The 22,476-nt window shown below is 45.7% G+C and overlaps 2 protein-coding genes across 5 annotated transcripts in view; both read left to right on the forward strand.

Moving 5' to 3' along the window:
• The first annotated feature begins 1,997 nt into the window (after window positions 1–1,997).
• adap2 (ArfGAP with dual PH domains 2) lies at window positions 1,998–14,539 on the forward strand. Of its 4 annotated transcripts, none has more exons than XM_064315424.1 (11): window positions 1,998–2,431; window positions 3,302–3,432; window positions 3,966–4,057; window positions 5,679–5,767; window positions 6,058–6,170; window positions 6,833–6,982; window positions 7,763–7,846; window positions 8,480–8,542; window positions 8,702–8,779; window positions 9,244–9,577; window positions 9,900–14,539. In XM_064315424.1, the coding sequence occupies exons 1-10, from the start codon at window positions 2,344–2,346 to the stop codon at window positions 9,544–9,546; spliced, it is 1,191 nt and encodes a 396-aa protein (XP_064171494.1). In that variant the 5' UTR covers window positions 1,998–2,343; the 3' UTR covers window positions 9,547–9,577; window positions 9,900–14,539. The 4 variants fall into 4 exon arrangements, with proteins under 4 accessions (XP_064171494.1, XP_064171498.1, XP_064171495.1 ...); XM_064315428.1 differs by having other exon boundaries at window positions 3,384–3,432; XM_064315425.1 differs by having other exon boundaries at window positions 2,003–2,431; window positions 9,244–9,472.
• Window positions 14,540–15,431: 892 nt separating this feature from the next.
• The window catches only part of LOC135243779 (mitochondrial Rho GTPase 1-A-like), a 21,065-nt gene continuing 14,020 nt past the window's right edge, over window positions 15,432–22,476 (forward strand). Inside the window, exons 1-11 of the mRNA XM_064315803.1 lie at window positions 15,432–15,889; window positions 17,267–17,325; window positions 17,687–17,768; window positions 17,879–17,922; window positions 18,014–18,067; window positions 18,288–18,362; window positions 19,917–20,102; window positions 20,611–20,709; window positions 21,196–21,304; window positions 21,679–21,799; window positions 22,171–22,255. Coding sequence (XP_064171873.1) covers window positions 15,853–15,889; window positions 17,267–17,325; window positions 17,687–17,768; window positions 17,879–17,922; window positions 18,014–18,067; window positions 18,288–18,362; window positions 19,917–20,102; window positions 20,611–20,709; window positions 21,196–21,304; window positions 21,679–21,799; window positions 22,171–22,255 — 951 coding nt within the window. The 5' untranslated portion in view covers window positions 15,432–15,852. The remainder of the gene's footprint in view (window positions 15,890–17,266; window positions 17,326–17,686; window positions 17,769–17,878; window positions 17,923–18,013; window positions 18,068–18,287; window positions 18,363–19,916; window positions 20,103–20,610; window positions 20,710–21,195; window positions 21,305–21,678; window positions 21,800–22,170; window positions 22,256–22,476) is intronic.

A 22,476-nucleotide genomic window follows, 5' to 3' on the forward strand; every position in this document is an offset into this window, starting at 1 on the left:
TGTATTCGTTGCTATTTGTTGAAAAGCAAGAGGGGAGGAGAAGAAAACGGTGTTTTTTGCGGATCCGTTTCAATTACTGCCTAAGCAGTGGACCTAACAATCACACTGTGTAGCCTACACATAGGCTACTGTAGGTTACACATTCACATTCAAGTTTTTTTTAAAAATATATATATATTTTTTTTTACTCTACGGCATTTTCCACACAATGGATTAGGTTGGTAGGCGAGCTATTATCTGTGTTTTTCACTATTACGTAAATATTCAGTTGTCTAATGTCCAGCTTCTGAAGTAGACATTTCTAAATTAAGTACCGAGATTATGACGAGCACCTGCTAATTAAATAAACTACGAATATTATTGTAACAACCAAAATAATAAGGGGAGGTGGGACAGCTCATGTCGTGTTTATTTTCCACCGTAGACTGAAAACGCACCCGTTTATTCTGCATATTCTCTCAACTAATGCCGATCTCAGCACTTATCTTGGGTTTACTGGCCCTATACCTGTGCTCCATCTGAGGCTTTCACCGCAAAGTCCGTTTGTTACTTCAAGCACTACTTCGCCGTGTCTCCCTGTTGTCCGTTATTGCCTTCTAGTTTGACTTAATATAGGTTAGGTCAGAGTAATGTACACTGCGTAAACTGGACTTAGTATGTTCATGGCTATGAATAACTGTACAAAATTACTATTGTACCTTATCGGACCTGTGTCTTGTAGTTGTTCCAGTGATCTTTGGTATGGACCAGAGACTGGTATAGGCTTATTGTACGTCGCTGTGGATAAAAGCGTCTGCCAAATAAATGTAATGGTATGGCACATAACTTGTCCTCATAGGTTTATACATTAACCACTAATGTAGGCTACTATTGGTTGTGGCATGTTGCCTAAATCTTTACATGCATTTATGCAAGTCACTCTGAATAAGAGGCTCCGTTAAAGGACTTAATGTGAATGTTGGCCTACACCATGTCTACAGTTTCTGGACCCTCTTTCGCCTACTCTGCACAAGCAAACAGGATGTGGCGCGTGCACCCCCCAAGTCTACCTTTCAACTGTTGTTGGTTTATTGTGGGCGTGCTTAAGTCATCGATGTGAATGCCTGGCTTGACACAACTAGCCGTGCAACACGCTGTCTCTAAAAAGACCAGGCTGAACATCCGTCATGCTTTGAAAATGGTCACGATACAAAAAAGTCTCAACTAGGCAAAAAACAAAAAACAAACCAACCTGTTAGTTCAGCCCGGTCTTTTTACACTAGAGTACATGTATACCACATTTATGCATCTGAGTATTTGAAGTAGCCCCCCATCTATTTACTTTGACTCGGTTGATGTCATCATCTTTGAAATGTGCTTGAAGGAGTGTAGCCTACTTGTGTAGGTTCTGACAGATAAATGCTTGTTGGTTGTTTTTTATTATGGAAAAAACTTGTGATGCATAATCTCGTTGATTGCAAGCTGTGCTTTCCTTTTTTGTAAAGGCACATGAGAATTGTGCATTTATGTTCTGAAAAATGGCGAACTGTGTGCCCGATTTTCTTTCTTCATAAAAAAAAAAAAAAATTGGCACATGCGGTACCAAGCAGTTTCGGAAGAGAGCATCTCGTTATGAGAACAGGTCAATATGAAAAAAACCAAATAAATGTATATGTGAACAGTATAATAATAATAATTATAATAATAACAACAACAACACACTACTTCTACTAGGCCTACTACTACTACTAATATTATTATCTATTATCCATCCCTTTCTAACGCACATATTAACGTGCTATTGTTGTTTTGTTTTTTTTTAAGAAAAAAATCTTTGGATTTATTTAATGGCATTTTATGCCGTTTCATAGATTTGAATGTAATTTTTGTAACGGCATTCTATGCGTGTTTTTTTTTTTTGTTTGTTTTTTTTGCTGTAGTGTGTGTTTCTTAATTATTTTGCTACGTCATTGATTATACCATGTTGCCCGGTAACGCTCCGCGCGCGTTTCACTTCCACCCAAGCTTTCAAACCAGATGTTTGAAACGCATGAAGAGCAGTAGCCTACGCGCTGGCGTTCAGACGCCGCTACACACGGGCTACGTCGCGTATTCGCATTGTCAATATTTAAATCGGAGTAAAAGGCGTCGCTTGACTTGTTAGTAGGCTAGTTTTTCAAATTGCCGATACATTGGAAATAAATCTTTGGATAACTTGGCTGTTTTTGAAGAGAAACGTAATGTTTTATTTAGTGAAAAATCGATGAATCTGTTTTTAAAGATGTCTCATACTTTGTTAAACATACATCAACAGGTGGCTATCTAACCGAAACTTCATAAGTCGGTAAGGGGCGCATTTTCCCTATGGCTAATCATGACAGAAATAAGAAGATATTGTTGGACTTGGTGAAAAAACCCGATAACAGCCGTTGCGCCGACTGTGAAGCTCCAGGTGAGTGTCGGTATTTCTGTTGGTCATTTTAAGACCTAGTTGAATTTTACAATATCGTTTTGTTGAAAATATACAGTATGTGTGCGGAATTCTTTCAAAGTGCGACATAAAAATAGATTAGATTAAGAAAATGTTGCCAAGTAACTTGACAAATTAAACCATGTAGGCTAAGTTGTAGTGATGACGGGAAGAATAGTCATTTACATTATTAATATTGTTGCTGTCTGCAAACTGCAGAAATAATACTGTGGAGAGGAAACAATGGAAGAAATTATTGAAGAGTAGGTTTTTTTATTTTATTTATTTATTTATTTATTTATTTATTTTTTTAAATTCTGAGTCAGTGTTGGCAGTGCAGTGGGTATCACTGTTGCCTCATAGCAAGAAGGTTCAAATCCTGGCCTGGGCCCTTCTGTGTGTGGAGTTTGCACATTCTCCCCATGTCTGTGTGGGTTTCCTCTGGCTACTTCGGTTTCCTCTCACAGTCCAAAGACATGCAGGTAGACTAATTGGATACTCTAAATTGCCCATAGGTATAAGTGTGAGTGAATGGTGTGTGCCCTGCCATAGATTGGCAAACCTGTCCCAGGTGTATTCCTGCCTCTCACCCAATGCATGCTGGGAGAGTCTCCAGCACCCCCTGCAGCCCTGCCCAGGATAAGCGGGTATAGATAATGGATGGATGGAAGAGTCAGTGTTCTAGAATTCCATTGCTTTCACTTGCCAGTAGTGATTGTTACATCAGCATTAGAATGTTAAGTTGAGGACATTCTAATTACGTGATTGTGATCTCACACCTTAAAGGGTTAAAGAGTGGTTGCAGCTAGTAGCAGTGGTGTATAATGGCAGTCTGTTCTCTGTATGTGTCAGACCCGGACTGGGCGTCTTACAAACTGGGCACCTTTGTGTGTCTCACCTGCACCGGAACACACCGGAACCTCTCCAACATCAGCCGCATCAAATCCATACACCTGGACTTCTGGGATGATGAGCTGGTAGAGGTAGGCTACTGGGTGCCTTGAGTATAGCCTGACTCAAAGTAGGCTCATAGGCTCGAAGTACCGTAAGGTTATGCCTAGTTTAAACTAGGATTTGAGAAGTCTGACCAAATGTACTTTGCTAATAAACCAATGCACAATTTACTTATTGTGAGAAATTATGATCTGATATATATGTGTGATTCTGTGATTCAGCCTTTATTGCCATTGAAAGGAATTTGTTTCGAACATCTGAGTTTCTCATAATTATAAAAAATGCATAATTAAAACTACACATTATTCACAAAATAAATAAGAGATAAATGTGCAAGTACACATTAATAACTGTATGATCTGTGCTGTTGCCAAATACTGTTGCCAAGGTATTGACATTTTCCGCAACATTCTAAAGGCTTGTGCATGCGGGGATACTTAGAGCTGTGTGCTGATCGGAAGAAAAAAAACACACAGGCTACAGTTTCACTCGTTTTTTTCTTTTCTCTTTTTTTGTTGTTGTGTGATTGTTTGTTTGTGTGTTTGTGGGCGGGAACCTGTAGTTCATGAGAGCCAATGGAAACGCCTCCGCGAGAGCATTTTACGAAATGGCCGTCCCTCCTTTCTACTATCGCCCGCGGCAACAGGACTGCGCGTGAGTATCGGTCGGGGACGGGGGGATCCCAAACTGGGTCAGGACCCCCACTGGCGGGCTGTGGGATTGGGGTTAAGGTGGGTCGCTTGAGAAACAAGAAAAAAAAAAAACCTAAAACTAACAGAACTAACCGCTGTATGAAAACATGACAAGGCAAGCCTAGGCCAGCTGGATCCTGGACACAGCCTGTGGGGAATATCAGTCTGTCCGAAAACTGACCCATGACTTGATTTGTGAAAAACATGGACGAGGCGTTGGTTTCATGTGTGCAATCGCCTGATTTTGAATCACGCGTGGAGCTTTGCAAGAATCATCCGTACTATCTTTTTTTTGTTTTTTAGTTTTAAATTTTTTTTTTTTTTTTGAGACCATGGTGGTGTGATGACACTAGTGAGTGTCCACAGTGCTCGGGAAGGTTTGAGCGGGATTTATTTTGAGCGGGTGACATTGCAAGGGGCCTCTTTGATATTTGGGGAAGTGGAGGAACTTTGACCCAGCGCAGCGGTGGTGGGCACAGGAAGGAAGAAACGCGGCTTTGTTCTCGACAGGAAGGGGAACTCCTCTGCATTGAGCAGCCGAGGTTTCACAAAGCCCATCTGCAGGGTACACCTTGGATGCCTTCTAATGGCCTGACAGCACCAGGAGGCAAAGAGGACTCAGTAGAGTCGGGGCATCTGGGGGATTTGACTGAACCTTTCATGAATTTATAAGGGATTAACGAGGTGGGTTACATAAGATACTTCAAAAATGTCACTGTGTCAGCAGAGGCGGGGAGTGAAGCTGGGGGGGAGAGTGAGACCAGCACAGCAGCAGTGTTAGCATTTTGGCTCATCATCTCAAGCTTTCATCCGAACAAAAGGGCACTCACAGAGGTTGAGAAAAATAAGCGAAAAGGAAATATTGCGCTGGTATCGGGAAGTGTTTCTAAAGCGCAGGAAGTTGTTAATGCCTGGAAGAGCTTGGCAGGATTACAGAAGCAGAGATTGAGAGAGTCTGTTGGGCCGCTGAACACCAGGGTTAACACGCAACCCTAACCCTAACCCTAACCCAAAAAACAAGGTCCTGGGTGACCCGGCTGAGCCGTCCCTGCAGTTACTGTCCTGTTTTTCTGTTCCAACGTTCAGTCGGAAGGCAACCGTGAGCCAAGAAAAACGTTCATGGTATTAAAGGGTAAAAAACAAAAAAAGAGTGGGCAACCCTGGCCCTGAAGTGCCAGAGGGTGTCCCTGGTTTTTTGCTCTGTCCAAACCTATAACTGCTTAATCAGATTAATTACTCAGATTGATGAGCACAGGCCATGACCATGATCTGGAGGTATTCAGCCCTTTCATTTTCATTCTGGCTCTGGATAGTCTCGTGGATAGGCCGCAAATAATCGACCGGCCTAACAAGATCGAGTTTGGATGGAATGAAAGCCGGAAGGATCACTGGCTGCCCGGGACCAGAGTCTCCAGCCCCAGGTTCTCCACCCTGATCTTCTCAGTTCGTAATGGAGGTCAGAGCAATGACGGCAGCAGATGCTACGGTTAAAGGATGAGACACACTATACGGAGGTCAATTTTTTAAAACTGTGAGCATATTTGAGTGGTTGGGAGTTGAAGTCGGTATCTCTCGCTCCCCAGGGTCCTACGGGAACAGTGGATCAGAGCCAAATATGAAAGGCAGGAATTCACCAGTCAAGGCAAGCACCTTCAGCAGGCCTATAGCTCAGGTAAGTCAACGCTCCATTCCTCCAATGGCTTCAGTCATTGACAATCCCAGTTATTATCTGGATGAACCCCAAACATACACCTGCGCAAACCTCTACGTGTCCAGCATCCCAAACCCACTGTTGGAAGCCCTACTAGACTGTGTTCGTGACCTAATTGTTTCTAGTGAAATATGGAGCTATAACCTGGTCCGGAATTCACTGACTGCAGGCCTGGGTCAAATCATTATTTTAAATGTTCAAACCCTGCTGTTGATAAGGTCCTGAGGAGGGTTTTTTTGGTTCCTCCCCAGGCCTGTATGAGGGGTCCCTGTGGAAGAAAGGAAGGGACAACGGACACTATCTGAAGAGGAGATTTGTTCTGTCTGAGAAGGATTTCACACTCAGATACTTCACCACTGACAGTGTGAGTAGGGTTGGCCCTCGATGACCCCCCCCCCTTCACTGAGGGCCTCTGGGCCTCTGTCCATCTGTTTCCATGGTAATCTGGTCACACCTCACCACTCCACTTGTATGTAGTGGGGAAAAAAATGTGCGCATCCAAAATTTCGGACAGCAGCCAAATGGCCTGTATGAGGAGTGTGAGTCAACACTCATCCTTTTCCTACCAAGCGCAATTAAGTTATTAGCACCAAATATCAGTGATGTTTCAAACCACTGTGAGCCAGCAGGTCCTGTAAATACCAAGATGATCCCCACAGGTAACGTGGTCTGTCACAGGTATGCACATTTAAAGGTGCAGATTTCTAACTCATTTTTTATATATTTTGAAAATATTGTTTTCCTGTTTTCCCATAATCCTCTCATTCATAGCCACCCGGACCAGAACATCAGCTTCCCCGTCTGTGTTTGACACCGGTTGCAAGTCTCACCGTTGCAGTCTCACTCTTTCATGCTTTTTTCAGCTCAGTCCTCCCCGTCCCTCTTTCTCTCCGGCCCTGTCCGTTTCCCACCGCGTCCCTGACGTGCCGAAGTGTCACTCCTGCTCGGTGCTGGTGAGGCCCTGGCAGTGTGGAGTGAACGCGGCGTGCCTCTTCTCATCCTTCTCCTTCACCTCTTCACCTCCAGCAAACCAAAGGCCCCAAAGCAGTCATCGCGGTGAAGACCCTGAACGCCACCTTCCAGCCGGAGAAGATCGGCCACCCGCACGGCCTCCAGCTGACCTACCTGTGTGAAGACCACACCCGGAATCTGTTTGTGTACCATGAGGACGCCCAGGTGATCTGAACATCTGTTCACGGATGTCGACGTGAAACCGTTAATTCAGGACAGTATGACTGTGAAGTTAAAAACTTTTCTTGCACCTTTTTTGAGTCACCTTGGCCGAGATATTCTCTCTAAAATGCCTCGATTGTAAATCGTCTGTTCTGTGGAAGCAGTGTTTTAAATTATGTGGGAGAAGAGTGCAGTGTTCGAATGTGTGCGTGTGTGTGAGAGAGAGTGAGTGTGTATGCGTGTGCTTGTGTGCGTGCAAGTGCGCATATGTGTGCGTGTGCATGTGTGTTTGTGTGTGAGTGTGTATGCGTGCGTGCATGCGCGCGCGTGTGTATGTGTGTGTGTGTGTGTGTGTGCATGTGCACTTGCGTGAATGTGTGCGCATATGTGTGCGTGTGTGTTTATGTGTGTGTGTGTGCATGTGTTTGTGTGTGTGTGTGTGTGTGTGCATGTGTTTGTGTGAGTGTGTGTGCGTGCGTGCGCGTGTGTGTGTATGTGTGCATGTGCACTTGCGTGAATGTGTGCGCGTATGTGTGCGTGTGTGTTTATGTGTGTGTGTGTGCATGTGTTTGTGTGTGTGTGTGTGTGTGCGTGCGTGCGTGCGTGCGAGTGAGCGTGTGTGTGTGTGTACGTGTGTGTGTGTGTGCACGCATGTGCGCTTGTGTGAATGTGCGTGTGTTATGCACTGTATTTCCAGGCTCTGTTACCCTCTGTGTCCTCCATCCTCTCTATCTGCCAAAAAAAGGGAACATCTGAAATCTGAGATGTTCTGTGGTTTTATAGGAGATCGTGAACTGGTTCTGTGCCATTCGAGCGACCCGTTTGGCTTACCTGAAGACGGCGTTCCCCATGGCCAGCGACAGTGAAGTGAGAACGCCAATAATCTCATGATCTTAATAAAAGCACATCCACTGGTCTCATAACATAAAATACCATAGCATAACACAATGACTGGAGCAGGCCATTCAGCCCAGCAATGCTTGCCGTTTCCCTGACTGCGTATGTGACAGGTCTGTGTGTATTTTTCAGCATTGCTGGCTGGATTTTTATTTTAAAGGGTATTAATGCTTTTCAGTCACCAGGTCCCTGTCTGGAAAGGACTGAGCAGCCCTCCAGTTTTGCCCATGCCTCCACAACAGCATCGTCAAATAACTGCCCACTCAAATGGAAAGACTTGTGACTCCTGATGCTTCAGTATTAGGAAACTATATTTGAAATGGCACAGCCTACAATAAACTATGCTATAAACCGGAAGCAGCAATAGATACACTTTCAAGATTCTAAAAAGTGCTGTTATTTCAAGTTTATATTTAGTTTGATTCATCTTAGGTTTTAAAGTGCACGTTATTCAGTGAGAAAATGCGTCAATAATTTATATTGTATTTAAATTCATTTTTTTTGCAGTACTGGTTTACTTTATTTCCCTCATCCTGCAATTGTGTGCGTGAATCTGTCTTTGCCATGGTCCCTCACCCCTGGGTTTTGTCCTGTCTCCTGAAGCTGTTGCCCTGGATAACCAGGAATTACCTGAAAGAGGGTTACATGGAGAAGACTGGTCCACTGGTGAGTGGCTTTTTAACATGATATGGTTTGCCCTCTGAACATGTCTGTGTGTCGGGACAATGAGCTGTTTGTCACGGTCACATCTCTTGCTATTTTTGGGCAGATGCTTTGCCTGTGTGTCTCTGGGTGACTGTGTGGGGCGTGTGTGTTTTTTTACAGCAACGAGAGCCGTTCAAGAAGAGGTGGTTCGTGCTCGACGCTGCGGACAGGAAGTTGCTCTATTTTAAAACTCAGCTGGTGAGTGACAGGCCCCCCTCCTTCATTTGGTGGCAGCTCTCGGGGGTGTGCGTGCTGCACTGGTGAGGATGTCTAGGTGCCAATTCGTATTTCCATTTTTTAAAAATAGCCTTCCGTAAAGCTGGTAGCAGGCTACAGCTTTCTAGCAAGTTCTCTTTTTGTCTCTGATAGCTCCTTCTCTGTGTGTGTGCGTGCGGGCATGCGTGTGCACGCACACACACATTTGCATGTGTTTTGTGTTTATGGGTGTTTGTTAATTTCATGTTCACATATACGCACACGCGTGTACGTTTCTCATATACACACGTGTGTACGTTCACATGTACACACACGCGTGTACGTTTCTCATATACGCACACGCATTTATGTTCACATATATACGCACACGCGTGTACATTTCTCATATACACACACGTGTACGTTCACATATTTGCACACGCGTGTACGGGCATGCTCTTCTGTAGGACGCGGTGGAGCTGGGCGCGGTGTTCATCGGCCAGGAGAGCCAGGGCTACTCCACGGGGGAATGCGAGCCGAGGGGCACCCGCGGCAACAAGTGGAAGTTCGGCATCATCGTGGAGACGCCAGAGCGGCAGTTTGTCTTCATGTGCGAGCAGGAGCGCGAGCAGAAGGAGTGGGTGGCGGCCTTCTCCCAGGTCATCTCCCGGCCTATGCTCCCACAGGACTACACCAGTAAGCCCCACCCACTGCCCCCCAGGACTACACCAGTAAGCCCCACCCACTGCCCCCCAGGACTACACCAGTAAGCCCCGCCCACTGCCCCCCAGGACTACACCAGTAAGCCCCACCCACTGTCCCCCAGGACTTGTATAGACTGGCATGCACACCACCTTGTGCCATCTGTATGAGAGAAACATCCTCTCCCATTCACCTGTACAGCCACATACAGTTTTATTTAAAATTCATTGCAGCTGAATATTTTCCACATTCCACTCAAGGGTAAAACGGCAGTGCCTCCCCTGGGATTTGAACCTGCAACCTCTTCAATCACAGGCCCTAGTGCCCCTAACCGTTATTCTACACTTCTGCCCTTATGACACAGGACCCAACACTACAGTGCCCAGGAGTCTTTTGTAATCCAGCTCTGTGTCTTTTACAGCTGAGGTGAACTTGAGGAGGCGAAGATGACTGCAGGAGACTCCTCACGCGGAGGAGACAGGAGCCCAGAGACTCCTCACGCAGTTGAGACTGGAGCCCAGAGACTGCTCACACAGTTGAGACTGGAGCCCAGAGACTGCTCACAAAGTTGAGACTGGAGCCCAGAGACTCCTCACACAGTTGAGACTGGAGCCCAGAGACTCCTCAAGCGGAGGAGACTGGAGCCCAGAGACTGCTCACACAGTTGAGACTGGAGCCCAGAGACTCCTCACACAGTTGAGACAGGAGCCCAGAGACTGCTCACACAGTTGAGACTGGAGCCCAGAGACTCCTCACACAGTTGAGACTGGAGCCCAGAGACTCCTCACACAGTTGGGACAGGAGCACAGAGACTCCTCACACAGTTGGGACTGGAGCCCAGAGACTCCTCACACAGTTGAGACTGGAATGCGCACAGCCAGCCGAACGACTCCGGACAGGGTGACGACCTCAAGGTCTGGAGGCGAACCACGGGAGCAAGATGAACAGGTTCCCACGGTTACGACCTGCTCCTTGGCATGAACGGGAGACCAGTCTTAACATCACCCACCTGCTGATCACTGATAATGGACTTCAGTACTTTGTTTCCTGGACCTTTACCTTTGGACACCTGGCTACAGTATTAAAAGAAGTCTTTAAGGGATCTGTACATGTTGCAAATCTGCATTAGCTTTCAATATGGCGGGTGCTGTTGGCCTGTTAACTTTGGAGGCTACAAAAATTAGGTGAACGACAATCTAGATCTGACGTAAAATTTTAAATAATTTATTCGGGGGGTGGGGAGGGGGCACACCAGTGCATGGGAGCCTGTCGTTCAGAACTGGTTCTGACTGCCCAAATAAGGAACTGGTCTTCAAAAACACAGCGATTTTAGTGACAGGCACATGAAGTTTGCTGAAAAATATATTACGACATGCTTCCTTTCTGACACGCTGCATGCAGAACATCCTACTGAAAAAGTTTGACACCAAGAGGTTAGATGCGTTCCTCTTTCGCAAGAAAATGAAAACTGTGGATTGTTCCGCCAGATTGAAAGTTTGTGTGCATGGCAAAAAAAAAAAAACTCTACCAAGAATTGTGTATTTTACCTAAGTCATGTTTCTATTTTTGTTGTTGGGGTCTTACCTCAGACGCTCCTATCCACAGAGGAACTGAAATTGGTTGCAAACTCAGTGCTGAAACCACAGAATGCAGTGCCCCATTTACAGGAAACATTACTGGCGGCGGACGAAGGATGCACGCAGTGTAACTCTTGTGAACTTCTCCTTAACCGTGGTTTTGTGTGGCCGTACATTTATTGGAGAGAAAGATTCACAGGTTATGAAAAACTGGCAACTTGGATCCCCAGGTGGCAAAGCCAGGTGAGAGTGCAGCGATGCGCTCTGGTACTCACACCTGTGCCCTGGGAGACTCTCAGAGGGAGGTACCTGGCCATAGTGTCACACAGAGAGGGAAGGTTCCACCTGCTGGGGTTTACCGTCATTGCAGGCATCAGCAGATCTAGAGTGGCTTACACAACTTTTTACACAGCGTTTACACTGCATCCATTTATACAGCTGGATATGTACTGAAGATGTGCAGGTTAAATAACTTGCTCTTACCTGGGAATCGAACCTGCGACCTTTAGGTTACAAGACCAGTTCCTTAACCATGATATGACACTACCTTGTCAGCATTGACCCTTTAATGGTGTGAGATCACAAATTATGTGATTAGAATGTCCTTCACTGTACATTCTAATGCTGATGATGTAACAATCACTGCTGGTGACTTGAAAGCAGTGGAGTTCTGGAACACCGACCGACAAAAAACATTCCGAAAAAAAAAAAACCTGCCCTTCAAAGGGTTATATCACACAAGTGTAGCATCCTGGGTGAGTGCAGCTGCTTGCAGTCTGCCAGTGCTCACTGCGCACGAAGGTGGGGGGGGTACTCCAGCACAGAAACCGCACGCCGGCTGGCACCTTGTGCCTTGGAGGACGTGCGTCGCTAACCGAGCGCTCCCTGGTCGACAAAGCGGTGCATTAATTGGGAAACTAATGGGACTGGCCTATTAACAGGGCTGGGCCTTCCAAATTGGGAAATTGTAAATGGACTGCATTTATATAGTGCTTTTATCCAAAGCACTTTACAATGGATGCCTCTCATTCACCCATTTCACACACACCAGCAGTGAAAGGCTGCCATGCAAGGTACCAGTCAGCTCGTTGGGAGCAATTAGGGGTTAGGTGTCTTGCTCAGGGACACTTCGACACACCCAGGGCGGGGGATCGAACCTCCTGAGCTATGTCGCCCTAATAAACAACGGGACAGATAGATGGTTATAAGAGAGAAGAACTGATATAATTCGTGCCTTACCTCTTCAGCCCTCTCTTCACAGACCGGTGACTGAGCTGTGATTAAAACCCGTTGGAAATGGACGGCTAAAGGTAATGGGGCGACATAGCTCAGGAGGTAAGAGCGGTTGTCTGGCAGTCGGACGGTTGCCGGTTCGATCCCCCGCCCTGGGCGTGTCGAAGTGTCCCTGAACAAGACACCTAACCCCTAATTGCTCCCAAACTTGCATGGTAGCCTTTCACCGTTGGTATGTGTGTGAGTGTGTGTGTGTGAATGAGAGGCATCAATTGTAAAGCGCTTTGGATAAAAGCGCTATATAAATGCAGTCCGTTTACCATTTGAAGGTCACTACTCCACGCTCGTAGCTTTGTGTGGGGGGGAGGCAAGAGAGCTTGTTCCACTGCCGTGGAAAATCCCCACAGTGCCGCGCCACACCTTACTTCGAAGATTCGTTTGTGCCAGGGAGAAAAGTTCGGTGACTGTGGTGCAGTGCACTGGATTTTGAAACATCACCCCGGTTAGAGCTGGTTGTTCACTGGCTGCCCGTTCTCCCGCAGACACGGGCTCGGGGGGCAGAGCCGTCTGTGTTGCGACCGTGTAGCCATCGATGGCCACCGTCGTAGCGGGACACACAGCGCCCGTGTGCTGTCACACGCACCTGGACGACTCTTACCTGTGCAGTCTCGGACTCGGCTGCTGTTTCGTGTATCTGCTGCTTTGCTCTGGTCCTGTGCGAAGAGCCTTTTACAAAAACACTTTACAGGAAACTCCACTTCCTGCATTATTGGTATAAACATGCAAACTGCCTGTAGGCTATATTTACTTAACCAGGGTAGGTTTGCTGAGCACGCACGCTCTTTTTTTTAAGCGACACCCTGCTTCATGCTAATACACATTCACACCTAGGAGCTGCCTGGTACAACCGCAATCCTCTATTTTTGGCCACTGAGCAGCTCCACTGGAGAGAGAGAACTTTTTTTTTAAGCCAATTAAATCAGGGGATGATTAGGTGGCAAGTTTTTGCGAGAGCCAGATCTGGGATTTTAGCCAGGACACTGGGGAAGCGGGGAACCCCCTACTCTTTTTGCGAATAGTGTCATGGGATCTTTAATGACCACAGTGAGTCAGGACCTCGGTTTAACGTCTCATCCGAAAGACGCCATCTCCTACAGCACAGTGTCCCCATCACTGCTCTGGGGCATTGGGGTTTATTTGACCAGAGGGAAGATTGCCCCCTGCTGGCCCACCAACACTACTTCCAGCAGCAACTCAGTATTCCCTGGTGGTCTCCCATCCAAGTACTAACCAAGCCCACACTTGCTTAGCTTCAGCCAGTTGACAGGAGCAGAGTGTGTGGTGGTATGGCTGCTGGCAGTGGTGGTATGGCTGCTGGCAATATATATGAACAGATTGAATTTGGAGCCTTTATTCACACTTATATTTTTGGATTTTTATATCATGCTGGCAATTATTTCCTTGAGCACAACGGTCTCATTGAATGGGCCATTGAAAATTTTCCAACCAAAAATAAGTTGTAATGTAATTTTTTTTTTTAATTGTAAAGTTGGCAGGTTGTCAGAAACGTCTCAATATATCCAAAATATCCTTCCTCACTCACAAAAACACTGAATTTTTTAAAAAAAATCCAGTGTCCTATGAGGGTTACCCAAGATCCATCATAAAAACCGTTGTAAAAAGTTTGAAGTTCCATTTTTATCGGGAAATGGGGACAAGGAAATTAGCCAGTAAGTTCAGTGTGATTCCCATCACCCATTATATCTAATGCAAGACTAAAGAGAGGAGGGTTAATTTGGTTTCCACTGTGAATAAACTGACGCCAGTGTTCAAGGAAACAAAAGAACTGCCAAATTCCTCTTTACTGGATTTTGTTGCCCCCTACTGGCAAGTTATAGAATTATATGAATCATTTAAAGCACATTAACTTGTCTTGTAGACAGAGAAATTTTCATTTTAATGTATTTTATTCACACACAGTTCATTCATGAAGTAAAAATGAGAAACAGAGCGTACTTTTGACTTGAAAATAGGTTAATCTGGGTTTAATTTGAACTGCATATTTTAAAGGGCTGTGATTAACTGTGCTAACTTCAAACAGAATGTTATGCTTACTGCCTGCATGGAAACGGAAAAAAAAGAATTAAATTTTATTACTGTATTTCAGCTAGAAATATTTCCATTTACTCCTCTGTACATAGCCTAGTCTGAAAAACTACATGAAATTGGCCAAATTAAATGGTTCACTATGTTTATATGAGTGTTTTTTTTTTTGTTTTTGTTTTTGAGTACACCATAGTTGAAGACAGATTTACTTTGCTCGGCCAACGCCCTTTTCTGAAGTGACTCATAGCACGTATTTGAAATATCATCCAAATATCGGTTGATGTCTTTTTTTTTTTCTTTTTTTTTTTTTAACATTCTGGCTAAATTACCCCTGCTAGTGGGTGCAAGGACAAATGCCCCAGGAGATATTCACAAACCCTGTCAGAGAGTGGAGCGCAATGTGTTCTGACGTTTAATTGAAAGACACTTTATTATCCACTCGTGTGGAGATTTGCCTTTGGCTACACGTGGCATATAAAACACATTAAAATGACATTACATGTATGCTTCTTTGAAATGTGTTGGGAATTATGTTCTGCGGTCACTTGACAACAGCACATAATTATTTCCCGTGCACAAGCACTGGGTGTTCCTCACACAACTGTAAACATAAAACTATATGGCAAGTGTAGAAAGAAATCAGAAAGCTTGCTTAGATTTCAGATAAAACGTTATTTAAAGTCTTCAGCCCGTATGCCAACTGTTGAACGAAATGCAGTTTACGCGTCTATTTGAACGGGCAGACGAAACTGATACTGAGCAAAAATGAAAATGCTGGTAGTCCCTGTGACTATTTGCCAAATTTGATATTTACCATATAATAGGCTACTATTTTGACTATAGTATTATTTTTTAAACAAACCATGTACTATGCTGCTTCCTATTGTTGAAATGATTTGTTGCGCTGCTGTTTTCCAATGTACATCTTAAATCACAAACTCATCGGAAATGTCATACCAATGTGCATTCAAAACCGCAATTCAACGCCATCTGTCCCGCCCCGTGGGAAATCTTGCTTATGCGTTTTCTTTCCTCCGTTAGCACACTTGTCTATTTCGGCTTGCCGTAGAAGTCGATGTGCGGCCGTAAGTCAGCAGGGGAGATGTGCTCCGCACCGTTTGGCTAACATAGAGCAGAATGTCATGGAATTAAAATTAAAAGGATGATAAACATGCGCGAAAGAACAATGTCGTGTTTACCTGACAGAAGTGCGAATCGCTTCTGATTGTTTGCATTCAATCACTGGAAGGACAAGGCAGAAGCACACGGAGAACCGAAATCCTCCTGTCCGTTTTGTCCTACACAGAGCGCCGGCGGAGTATTTGTCTTTGAAAGTGAACTGCGCAAGGCCATGATGCTCCATTAGCCGAACTGATATAACGTTAGTACAGCAGCTTAGATGGTATTCGTACACGGACACACATTTAAATCTGCACAGAAACAAGAGCCGTGAAAACAATGAGGAAGGACGTAAGGATATTACTCGTGGGGGAACGTAAGTACATAACTGTTAGCTTGCTGGTTTATTAATTGGCAGTGTGTCAACGGATGGTGATTTGGTCCACGCATAGAAAGACTTGGTTGTGTTAAACGATGCCAAGACGACGCTTATCCTATTCAAGTAGATCAGTGTGACCTGAAATAACTAATTTTACTTAATTCCATTGCACAATCCCATTTGCTTGCTAGTCAGCTGTAATGGGCTAGTTTTTCGGTCGCCGGTTACGGAGTTGGCTGGCGTAACGTTAAGGTGGCAAGGACACAAGCTGTCTAGTTGCTTGAATGGCTTGTAATTCTAAGTTTGGTAACGCTAGCCCACATGAATCTATTCCTTGTTTAGCTAGCTGTTCTTTCAGAATTATGATGGTTTGCTGCAGTGCGGTTAACTTATCCAAGTGTCAGATTAAGCGTGCCTAACCAGTGTGTGCTGAATAAGTGATCGCACATTGCAGATTGGCTGGCTAGTTTAGTTAGCTAATCGCGAACATGTTTTTGTCTTAGCAAGTCAACATACTACCTAAATTCCTCCTTCTCTTGATCTGCAAAAAAAGGAAGCTGTTTTGTTTGTAGCGAGTTGCCATTGGCGTTGCACTGGCTGCATACCGTGAGTATTTCTGAAGTCACACGCGGTTCTGCTTTGTCTCTTTGCACTCAGCAGTCACGTCTGCTTATCAGTACTATGTTTAGCGACCCCGTTATTTGGCGATGCCAGCTGGCCTATATGCTAGTTTCCGACACCGTGGCGGTGTCAAGTCCGTACTTGCGAATTTGTGATACGATATGAATTCAGTTACACCTATTGTAAAGGTATTTTCTTTCTACGGACATCCACCTGCAGCAGTCTCGGTACCGCGCACTCTGCTCGTTTGGAATGCAGGAGTTCAGAGTTGTTGACACGACCTCGTTCTCGTCTTGTATTCGAGTGTATTTTCTGTGATCAGTGGTTCTACTTTTCCGAATTAAATTTTGAAACGAACATAATTATTGTATTTCAATAAATAATCTAGGCCTGTATTTCAAGGGACCGAATAATGTCAGTGAAGCCAGTTTTCCTTATTTATTTGAACGAGCTATAAATAAAGTCTGTAAATGTAAATCATATGTTGCTGTGCAGAACTGTATTTAAGTGTTAAGTTTTTTGAGATAGTTCAGCCTTGAACCTCTTGCCCCCAGCTGCTCGTTACTATAGTAGGCTACGTTAGAATCTTGTCTAATATATATTCGTTTCTTTGATTGGTTGTTGTATGGTTGCATGTTGTACCTGAATTGCGCATTTCTATCCAAATATCGCATGCTAGATGTCAAACGTGAAGTAGTCACATTAACTGGATTACCCCGCTGGGTTTGAGGTGCATTCTGTTTGTTTCCACAGCCAAAGTTGGGAAGACATCCCTAATCATGTCCTTGGTCAGCGAGGAGTTCCCTGACACGGTATGGAAGCCATTTTGAAGTTTGTGCTAAAAGCATAATTAATTATTCTACTCTCAACTTTTGACCCTCTACACTTTTTGTATGACAAGCACTCTAGCAAAACCAAGGACAAACCCACTTCCACTTTGTTTCAATTTTATGTGCCTCCTTGCTTGTCTGACTGTTCACAGTCCGTTTTAATTTCTCTGCTTTAGGCAACTGAGCTTGACACAGCTTTCACAAGCTGTAATTCCAACCTAGGTTGTTGCTGCCTAATCATTTTGTAGTGTCTGGCATTACCGATCCAGCCTTGTTATATACCCTTACATTCAAGTTACTCTGACTAACCGCATCTTTTACATGATTACGTGTAAATGTTTAGGTTCCTCTTCGTGCTGAAGAAATCACCATCCCTGCTGACGTAACACCAGAGAGAGTCCCCACGCACATTGTAGACTACTCAGGTAACCAAGACGGTCCACGATAAGCACTGCGATGAGATCAAATTATTTCGCACAAATATTTTGCATTAAAGCATCAATCCATTCATTTATCCGCTATGGCTTTCTTACAGAAGCAGAACAATCCGATGAACAGTTGTATCATGAAATTTCAAAGGTTGGATTGTCATTATTATTATTATTATTAGTTATATGTGCTTGAGAGGTTTATTTCTGAGAGATATAAACTTCTCTCTTTTGTGTTGCAGGCTAATGTGATATGCATAGTGTACTCTGTCAACAACAAGAAGTCCATTGAAAAGGTCAGTTCAGTGCATTGCATTGATAAAGCGTACCTGCGTTCAGCCATCGGTAATTGGCATCGCAAAGCAGAAAAGTGACACATCTTGAATTGCTGGCATTTTCTAACTGGCTTTGTTACTTTGGTGCTCACCTTCCCGAGTGTGGAAGTAAAAATAGCTGCGTGTGTGTGTGCTGCGTTCGAATGGCGGCCAGCTTTGATCGGCCTGCGCTTTCTCTTAGGTGACGAGCCACTGGATCCCGCTCATAAACGAGAGGACAGACAAGGATAGCAGGTGTGTGTGTGTGTGTGTGTGTGTGTGTGTTTGTGTGTCTTTTGTGTCAGGGAAGAGTAGGGGGAGCGTCTGTGTGCGTATGCTTAGTGGGTGATGGCAGTGTGCGTGTGGTTAGTGGGTGATGGCGGTGTGCGTGTGCTTAGTGGGTGATGGCGGTGTGCGTGTGGTTAGTGGATGATGGTGGTGTGCGTGTGCTTAGTGGGTGATGGCGGTGTGGTGTGTGTAGTGGTGCTTATGTGATGGCGGTGTGCTGTGCTTAGTGGTGATGGTGGTTGCTTAGGGTGATGGCGGTGCGATGCGTAGTGGTGATGGCTGTGTGCGTGTGCTTAGTGGTGATGGTGGCGGCTTAGTGGTGATGGCGGTGTGCGTGTGCTTAGTGGGTGATGGTGGTGTGCGTGTGCTTAGTGGGTGATGGCGGTGTGCGTGTGCGTAGTGGGTGATGGCGGTGTGCGTGTGCTTAGTGGGTATCGTGTGCTGTGTAGTGGGTGATGGCAGGGTGCTTGGGTGCTATGTGGGTGATGTGGTGTGTGGTAGTGATGGTGGTGTGCCCATGTTATGGTATGGTGGGTGCGGTGGTGGAGGTGATGAGGGTGCGAGTGTGTAGTGGTGATGGTCTGGCGTGTGTAGTGGTGAACCAGGCTGCTGTCAGCTTAGGGGTACTGCTTCTGTTGACAGGCTGCTTACTGTAGCAGAGCACTCACTTAGGGTGGACACCATCCTGCAGCACAAATCAGCCTTGGAGCACAGCAGCATGGAGACATCTGCCCAGAGTACTCTGAGTCACTTAGTGGACGAGACTGAGGCCTGAGCACTGCTTCACTTAGAACAGAGACTGTCAGAGTACCACACTGCTTCACTTAGAACCAGATACTGTGCAAACAACCCATGAGCACTGCTTCACTTAGAACCAGAGACTGTGCGTGTGACCCCTGAGCACTGCTTCACTTAGAACCAGATACTGTGCGTGTGACCTCTGAGCACTGCTTCACTTAGAACCAGAGACTGTGCATGTGTCCTCTGAGCACTGATTCACTTAGAACCAGAATCCCATCCCAATTTATCAGGAAATGCTGATTTTTCAGGCCCTAAATCTTTAGAGCGGAGTTGGCGGACCTCAATATGTCAAAAGCACACAAATCAAGGGTTTTTTCACTCTTGGGACAGCTCGTGTCTGCAGAGAATGTTCAGCCGTAAAGCTGAATTGCAGCGGTTCCAGGGACATTTAAGGTCTGAAAAAAAAGCCATTTCCTGATTAAGCTGGGGAAATCACATCCTCGCATTTACCAAAGGCCGTCTGAACACTCACTCTCCTCATAGGGCCTGATTTACTAAGATCTTTAGCACGTGCAAAACCTTTTTTTAAAAGAAAAAAGCTTTGGTTCATTTATATATATATATAAACATAAAACTATATTGTTTGACTGATTTTTGCATTAGAATATATGACAGTGAGTCTATAGACATTTCTGGATTATAGAACAGTGGGACCACAGACATCTCTGGATTATAGAACAGTGAGACCACAGACATCTCTGGATTATAGAACAGTGAGACCACAGACATCTCTGGATTATAGAACAGTGAGACCATAGAGACATTTTCCGGATGTGAAGGAAAACTGAGGTTTTGGCTTTTTGAAGAGACTTTTTTTGTTTTTCAGTGCTCTGCAAAGAACCTGAAGAACATCTCTGAGCTGTTCTACTACGCCCAAAAAGCAGTTCTGCACCCCACGGGACCCCTGTACTGTCCCGAGGAGAAGGAGGTATGACAGGCACCCCGCTATTTACCATTCGACAGGACTGGTGCTTTATTAACTGTATAGTACTCTTGTGTTGTAGCTGTGATAATCTGTATAAATTATGTCTGGGTCAGAGTACTTTTGGCCTTTACATACCGGTAACATTTTTTGCAAGCCTCGGGGAGTGTTTAACCAAAGGTGAAATATTAAGCCAAAATGTGCAGTTATAGGAAAGAAGAATATTTACCAGAATTTGTGAAAGTAGATGCTGAGTTGTCAGGAAAAATTCATCAATCTGCAGCAGTGGTTTTGCTGGTGTCTTAAGGGTTAAAATAGTTCAGGTGAAATGTAGCGTCTGTGTGCTCGCTACTGGTGGCAATCAAATTTCCCTTGTGGGAATGGATAAAGTACACTACATTAAAGTACAAGTACATTAAAAATAATGTTAATTCTGTTAATTCCATTCATAAAAGCCCTGCTGTATGTGAGATTTTGGGGGCTCTCTGACGCCCCCCCCCCCTCCTGTTCTCAGATGAAGCCCCCATGCATCAAAGCCTTGACCCGCATCTTCAAAGTGTCCGACCTGGACAACGACGGCGTCCTCAACGACCTCGAGCTCAACTTCTTTCAGGTAGAGGCTGGTGGCAGATCTCCAGGGTGGGGGTTGGGGTTGGGGGGTGGGGGGGATGGGGGGTTGCAGGGGTCGCCATGTCGGAAGGGGCAGTGTGTTGGTGCTGGTTGGTTGGCGTTTGGAAGGGGCTGTGTGTTGGTGCTGGTTGGTTGGCGGTTGGAAGGGGCAGTGTGTTGGTGCTGGTTGGTTGGCGGTTGGAAGGGGCAGTGTGTTGGTGCTGGTTGGTTGGCGGTTGGAAGGGGCAGTGTGTTGGTGCTGGTTGGTTGGCGGTTGGAAAGGGCAGTGTGTTGGTGCTGGTTGGTTGGCGGTTGGAAGGGGCAGTGTGTTGGTGCTGGTTGGTTGGCGGTTGGAAGGGGCAGTGTGTTGGTGCTGGCTGGTTGGCAGTTGGAAGGGGCAGTGTGTTGGTGCTGGTTGGTTGGCGGTTGGAAGGGGCAGTGTGTTGGTGCTGGTTGTTTGGCGGTGTGGTGATGCTTCCGTGTTCTGCAGAGGACGTGTTTCAACATCCCGCTGGCGCCTCAGGCGCTGGAGGACGTGAAGAATGTGGTGAAGAGGAACATGGCGGACGGTGTCCATGACAACGGGCTGACGCTCAAGGGTGAGAGACGCACAAAGTGTCTGTCCTTCTCTCTCTCTCTTTCTCATTCTCCATCTCTTTGTATCTCCCTCCTCTCTCTTTCTTTCCCCCTCTGTCCCTCTCTCTGACTCTCTCCATCTCCCTCTTTCTCTCCCTCTCTCTCTTTTTCCTCTTGTTCTCCATTTCCTTCTTCCTCTCTTTCTCCTCCATCTCCCTTTCCTTGTGGTCATGTAAGTGGGTAATACTGTGGACTTGGTCAACTCTGATTTGTGTGGGTGGTTGTGGTCAATGTGGGGACATGACTCATTTTTGTGAGGGCGTGTCTTATGTGTACTGGCATGTGTGGGCGTGGCTTATTTGTGTGGCCGTTGCTGATTAGTCGCCTGTCTCGGCAGGGTTCCTCTTCCTGCACACCCTCTTCATCCAGCGGGGGCGGCATGAGACCACCTGGACGGTGCTGCGGAGATTCGGCTATGACGACGACCTGGAGCTCACACAGGAGTACCTGTTCCCCCCGTGAGTCTCGCGTACCTGGTCTCTCCACACAGGTTTAACCTCCAGCCCTAACAAAGCTCACCTCACTCAACAGCTAGAGATCTACCGTCCTGTAGGTTTTCACTCCAACCCTCAGAAAGCACACCTCATTCAACAGCTAGAGATCTACCATCCTGTAGCTTTTCACTCCACCTCAAATAAAGCACACCTCACTCAACAGCTAGAGATCTCGTAGGGCTGCTAATTAGCAGAATCAGGTGTGCCAGCTTAGGGGCGAATGAAAACCTACAGGACAGTGGATCTCCCAGAACAGGGTTGGGCTCTACGTACGCGTTAAGGTGTTCTTGATCTGCCAGTCTGGAGTCTCAAGGTGTCTTGTGTTCGTGGCTTAGGTTAAAAATACCCCTGGACTGCACCACCGAGCTCAACCACAACGCTTACCTCTTCCTCCAGAGTGTGTTCGACAAACACGACAAGGTGAGTACAGGCGGCCATCCCACATCAGCCAATCAGCAGCAGCTGTCTGCCCATGGGACGGGAATCAGTTTTCATTTTTGTTTGGCGCCATTTGTTTTATTTATTTGTCCTTACGTTTTTTGCTCAACGTGAGGCTGAGTATATCCAAGATCCTTCCCCGATTTTGGAATGTCCAATCGTCTGCAGCCTCAGCTGCGTTTATGCAGCAAACCCCAGCGTCG

This window comes from Anguilla rostrata, chromosome 17 (assembly GCF_018555375.3).
Source record: "Anguilla rostrata isolate EN2019 chromosome 17, ASM1855537v3, whole genome shotgun sequence".
NCBI classification, from domain to species: Eukaryota; Metazoa; Chordata; class Actinopteri; order Anguilliformes; family Anguillidae; genus Anguilla; species Anguilla rostrata.

Excerpts from the sequence above, each read along its gene's own strand:
- adap2 (XM_064315424.1), top strand. The coding sequence starts at position 2,344 with ATGGCTAATCATGACAGAAATAAGAAGATATTGTTGGACTTGGTGAAA. Across the intron at positions 3,433-3,965 it reads GGGATGATGAGCTGGTAGAG|TTCATGAGAGCCAATGGAAA; the intron begins GTAGGCTACTGG and ends GGGAACCTGTAG. Across the intron at positions 8,780-9,243 it reads TCTATTTTAAAACTCAGCTG|GACGCGGTGGAGCTGGGCGC; the intron begins GTGAGTGACAGG and ends GCTCTTCTGTAG.